Genomic DNA, 6,000 nt, shown 5'->3' with positions numbered 1-6,000 from the left:
CATCATCCCCAATCCAGTGCCCATCATCCCCAATCCAGTGTCCATATCCCCAATCCAGTGCCCATCATCCCCAATCCAGTGCTCATCATCCCCAATCTAGTGCCCATCATCCCCAATCCAGTGCCCATCATCCCCAATCCAGCGCCCATCACCCCCACCCAGTGCCCATCATCCACATCCAGTGCCCATCATCCCCACCCAGTGTCCATCACCCCCCATCCAGTGCCCATCATCCCTAATCCAGTGCCCATCATCCCCAATCCAGTGCCCTCATCCCCAATCCAGTGCCCATCATCCCCAATCCAGTGCTCATCATCCCCAATCCAGTGTCCATCATCCCCACCCAGTGCCCATCATCCCCCATCCAGTGTCCATCATCCCTACCCAGTGCCCATCTACCCCATCCAGTGCCCATCATCCCCAATCCAGTGCCCATCATCCCCAATCCAGCGTCCATCATCCCCACCCAGTGCCCATTTATCCCATCCAGTGCCCATCATCCCCAATCCAGTGCCCACCATCCTCAATCCAGTGCCCATCATCCCCAATCCAGTGCCCATCATCCCCAATCCAGTGCCCATCCTCCCCAATCACTGCCCATCATTCCCCACCCACTGCCCATCATTCCCCACCCAGTGCCTATCATCCCCACCCAGTGTCCATCATCCCCCATCCAGTGCCCATCTACCCCACCCAGTGCCCATCATCCCCAATCCAGTGTCCATCATCCCCACCCAGTGCCCATCTATCCCATCCAGTGCCCATCATCCCCAATCCAGTGCCCATCATCCCCAATCCAGTGTCCATCGTCCCCATCCAGTGTCCTTCATCCCCACCCAGTGCCCATCATCCCCAATCCAGTGCCCATCATCCCCGATCCAGTGCCCATCATCCCCACCCAGTGCCCATCAACCTCAATCCAGTGCTCATCATCCCCAATCCAGTGTCCATCATCCCAATCCAGTGCCCTTCTTCCCCACCCAGTGCCCATCATCCCCAATCCAGTGCTCATCGTCCCCAATCCAGTGCCCATCATCACCAATCCAGTGCCCATCATCCCCACCCAGTGTCCATCATCCCCCATCCAGTGCCCATCTACCCCACCCAGTGCCCATCATCCCCAATCCAGTGTCCATCATCCCCACCCAGTGCCCATCATCCCCAATCCAGTGCCCATCATCCCCAATCCAGTGCTCATCATCCCAAATCCAGTGTCCATCATCCCCATCCAGTGCCCTTCATCCCCACCCAGTGCCCATCATCCCCCATCCAGTGTCCATCATCCCCAATCCAGTGCCCATCATCCCCACCCAGTGTCCATCATCCCCATCCAGTGCCCATCTACCCCACCCAGTGCCCATCTATCCCAACAAGTGCCCATCATCCTCAATCCAGTGCCCATCATCCCCAATCCAGTGCCCATCATCCCCAATCCAGTGCCCATCATCCCCACCCAGTGTCCATCATCCCCAATCCAGTGTCTATCATCCCCAATCCAGTGCCCATCAACCCCAATCCAGTGCTCATCATCCCCAATCCAGTGTCCATCATCCCCCATCCAGTGCCCTTCATCCCCACCCAGTGCCCATCATCCCCAATCCAGTGCCCATCATCCCCACCCAGTGTCCATCATCCCCATCCAGTGCCCATCTACCCCACCCAGTGCCCATCATCCCCAATCCAGTATCCATCATTGCCCACCCAGTGCCCATCTATCCCAACCAGTGCCCATCATCCTCAATCCAGTGCCCATCATCCCCAATCTAGTGCTCATCATCCCCAATCCAGTGTCCATCATCCCCAATCCAGTGCCCATCATCCCCAATCTAGTGCTCATCATCCCCAATCCAGTGTCCATCATCCCCAATCCAGTGTCCATCATCCCCATCCAGTGCTTCATCCCCATCCAGTGCCCATCATCCCCAATCCAGTGCCCATCATCCCCATCCAGTGCTTCATCCCCATCCAGTGCCCATCACCCCCAATCCAGTGCCCATCATCCCCATCCAGTGCTTCATCCCCATCCAGTGCCCATCATCCCCAATCCAGTGCCCATCATCCCCACCCAGTGCCCATCATCCCCAATCCAGTGTCCATCATCCCCAATCCAGTGTCCATCATCCCCAATCCAGTGTCCATCATCCCCATCCAGTGCCCATCATCCCCAATCCAGTGCCCATCATCCCCATCCAGTGCTTCATCCCCATCCAGTGCCCATCATCCCCAATCCAGTGCCCATCATCCCCACCCAGTGCCCATCATCCCCAATCCAGTGCCCATCATCCCCATCCAGTGCCCATCATCCCCAATCCAGTGCCCATCATCCCCATCCAGTGCTTCATCCCCATCCAGTGCCCATCATCCCCAATCCAGTGTCCATCATCCCCAATCCAGTGCCCATCATCCCCACCCAGTGCCCATCATCCCCAATCCAGTGTCCATCATCCCCAATCCAGTGCCCATCATCCCCAATCCAGTGTCCATCATCCCCAATCCAGTGCCCATCATCCCCAATCCAGTGTCCATCATCCCCAATCCAGTGCCCATCATCCCCAATCCAGTGTCCATCATCCCCAATCCAGTGTCCATCATCCCCATCCAGTGCCCATCATCCCCAATCCAGTGCCCATCATCCCCATCCAGTGCTTCATCCCCATCCAGTGCCCATCATCCCCAATCCAGTGCCCATCATCCCCACCCAGTGCCCATCATCCCCAATCCAGTGCCCATCATCCCCATCCAGTGCCCATCATCCCCAATCCAGTGCCCATCATCCCCATCCAGTGCTTCATCCCCATCCAGTGCCCATCATCCCCAATCCAGTGTCCATCATCCCCAATCCAGTGCCCATCATCCCCACCCAGTGCCCATCATCCCCAATCCAGTGTCCATCATCCCCAATCCAGTGCCCATCATCCCCAATCCAGTGTCCATCATCCCCAATCCAGTGCCCATCATCCCCAATCCAGTGTTCACTCTGCCCCACCCAGTGCCCAGCCCCATCCCGCCGCCATCTTGATTGAAGGAGTCTAACGGTCGCCCCGCGCGCCGGCGGCCGTTTGAACTGAGCGCGCGCCCGGGGGGGGGGGGGCGCCAACAGCGGCGCGCTGCTCGACAGCGCCCCGGCCTCTCCCACTGGTCACAGGCGGTACTGCGCCCACTCCCCCATCCCCACACACAACAAAACAAACCCTCAGAAACTAAAACGAAAAAGGCTGGCGTTTTCAGAAGTTAGCTTTTAAAAAATAAATAATTCGAAGAGATATTTTTAAAAATCCCTCGCCCGGGAATTTGGAGGGTTGAGGTCGACTGTTTCACAGGCGAGCCTGAGGCGCCTGTCAGGCCGGAGGTCCTCCCTGCAGGGCGGGGAGCCGCTAATTGAGCAACAGTGCAAGGGGCGGGCGGAGCAAGAGGCTGAGGGGCATTGAAACAAAATGGCCGCCTGGTCCAGGTAGAGGGTGCTGCTTTCATTCAATTCATTTTAGTTCCAGACAGGGAGCACTCAGCAGCTCAGGCAGCAGCTAGGCAGGGGGAGAAGGCATTCAGGTTTCAGAGGCAATGAGTTTTATTTTTGCTGCAGGCTGGGTGAGGAGGAAGAAGGAGGCAGGCAGGGGAGGAAGATGGTCAGTGTGCTTATGCCCATTGGCGATCTCCTTCACTGGTCAAGGTGCATTGGGGGGTGGGCAAGGGGAGGTTACGCCACGGAGCGGTTAAGACACTAGTTGCATCTGCGGCTAACGGACTGCGTTTCACTGGCATTGCATTCCTAGGATGTGGGTTTTGCTGGCTAGCCGAGCATTGGTTTCCCACCCCTAATTGCCCGTTGGAACTGAGTGACTTGCTCAGGCCATTTCAGAGGGGCAGTTACGTGTTGACCGTGTGGCTGTGTGTGGGTCTAGAGTCACATGTAGGCCAGACCGGGTAAAGACGGCAGATTTCCTTTCCTAAAGGGCATTGGTGAACCAGGTGGGCTTTTATGACAATCGATGATAGTCACGTTATTCTTTCATTGTTGGCTAGCCTGGCATTTTTTGTCCTTCCCCAATTGTCCCTTGAGAAGGCGGTAGTGGGGAGCTACCGTTTTGAACTGCTCCAGCCCGTGTGGTGTAGGTACACCCACAGTGCTGTCAGCGAAGAGAGTTCCAGGATTTTGCCCCAGCCACAGTGAAGGGACGCCGATATATTTCCAAGTCAGGATGGTTTGTATGGCTTGGAGGAGAACTTGCAGGCAGTGGTGTTCCCGTGCATCTGCTGCCCTTGTCCTTCTTGGTGGTAGAGGTCAGGGGGAGTTTGGTGAGTACCCGCAGTACATCTTGTAGACACGGCTGCCACTGTGCATTGGTGGCTCTTCGAATGTCCTCCCCCTGCACTGTGTGGCGTGTATTACTATAAGTGACTGCAAAAGGAGTTGGACTGGGCTAGAAAGTGGCAGGTAAGAGTTGGGGTGGGATTGCAATGTTGAGATCTGGGATGTGCGGAGGCCATCACCTGTCCGCCTCTTGTTTTCAGTTGCTGAGTAACAATGGGACGTTCATCGAAGGACAAAAGGGACATCTACTATCGCCTGGCGAAGGAGGAGGGATGGCGAGCGAGGAGCGCCTTTAAGCTGCTGCAGTTGGATGAAGAATATAGCCTTTTTCAAGGTAACGTGCCTCCATTGTTAAAGACCGCTGCACGTTTTCTGTCAGCAGAGATGTTACCAGAGCAATGTTGAGGACAGAACGAAGATCCCAAAGATGAGGGATATTTTTAGCTCCAAGGTTAGGTTGGGGAGATCTTGTGGCGCAAGTGGGTTAGCGTCCCCTGCTTCCGAGCCAGAGGCTCCGGGTTTGAGGCCCACCCCAGGCCTTGATGGCCGAGGAAGGTACGTTCATAATGCGGCCAAACGGGTTGAGTGTGTCAACCTGTAAAATCCTTCCAAACAGGCCGCTGGCAGGCAGTAAGAGTGGGAGAGACTCCTAGTCAGCCACACTTGATGTGGAGTGGAGCCCCCCTCAAGTTGTAAGCCCCTGGCGACAGACTGGCGTTCCGGGAAAAACAAACTATGGACACAGACGAAAGTGCAACCATTAGGGTGCGAGGAGAGAATTGGGAGGTTAGGTTGAAGAAATTGGAGGCCGAGGGGATATTTGATAAAGGTGCATGCGATTAGGGCAGGTTTGGACAAAATAGTCTGGAAAAAAGGCTGTTTCCATTAGCTGATCGCAGAAAGACAAGGTGAGTTTTGGTTATGAGTGGGGGAAGTGAGGCAGAACATTTCTTTTGACGCAGCGAATCATAACCATGGAACCGTAGAATTCTTGCAGTGCAGAAGGAGGCCATTCAGCCCAGAGAGTTTGCACCAATCCCCTGAAAGAGCACCCCACCCAGGCCCAATCACCCGCCCCAGCCCCACAACCCCACCTAACCTTTTGGACACTGGCTGTGCTAAATTGCCGCTTAATCGACCTAAGCTGCTCATCTTTGGAATGTGGGAGGAAACCGGGGCACCCGGAGGAAACCCACGTAGACACGGGGAGAACGTGCAGACTCCGCGCACAAATCACCTGAAGCTGGAATTGAACCCGGGTCCCTGGTGCTGTGAGGCAGTAGTGCTAACTACTGTGCTGCTGACCTGGAACTTGCTGCCCACGAGGGTACTGGAAGCAGGGACGATGAACAAGTTCAAAAGGAAACTGTGTGGAAACTTGAGAGGAATAAACTCACAGGGCTACGGGGAGAGAGGGGGGGGAATGGCTGGGAAATGGGACCGACAGGATTGGTGTACAGAAGAGACAGCACAGACTAGATGGCATAAATGGCCTCCTCCTGTGCCGTGAAGACTCTCTGACCATCCCAGGCGACAGAAAGTTGATCGCAAGACGTTTTTAACAATGTTACTAGTTGCTGTATATATGCAGGTTGTTGTCATTGTCACGCAGACCCACCGTCGCCCCTTAAATATTTCACCAGCCGTAGCTTGCAGTTGAAGTTGGAAGAGGGAGTGGATCAGGCTGTTGT

General features: G+C 55.4%; 1 protein-coding gene across 1 annotated transcript in view; it reads left to right on the top strand.

Annotated features, from left to right (window-relative positions):
- Positions 1–3,281: 3,281 nt before the first annotated feature.
- The window catches only part of ftsj1 (FtsJ RNA 2'-O-methyltransferase 1), a 91,427-nt gene continuing 88,708 nt past the window's right edge, over positions 3,282–6,000 (top strand). The window contains exons 1-2 of the mRNA XM_072487873.1: positions 3,282–3,451; positions 4,510–4,643. Coding sequence (XP_072343974.1) covers positions 4,523–4,643 — 121 coding nt within the window. The 5' untranslated portion in view covers positions 3,282–3,451; positions 4,510–4,522. The remainder of the gene's footprint in view (positions 3,452–4,509; positions 4,644–6,000) is intronic.

This window comes from Scyliorhinus torazame, chromosome 22 (assembly GCF_047496885.1).
Source record: "Scyliorhinus torazame isolate Kashiwa2021f chromosome 22, sScyTor2.1, whole genome shotgun sequence".
NCBI classification, from domain to species: domain Eukaryota; kingdom Metazoa; phylum Chordata; class Chondrichthyes; order Carcharhiniformes; family Scyliorhinidae; genus Scyliorhinus; species Scyliorhinus torazame.
The sequence above is the reverse complement of the archived record's forward strand: the minus strand, read 5'-3'. Positions and strand labels throughout refer to the sequence as shown.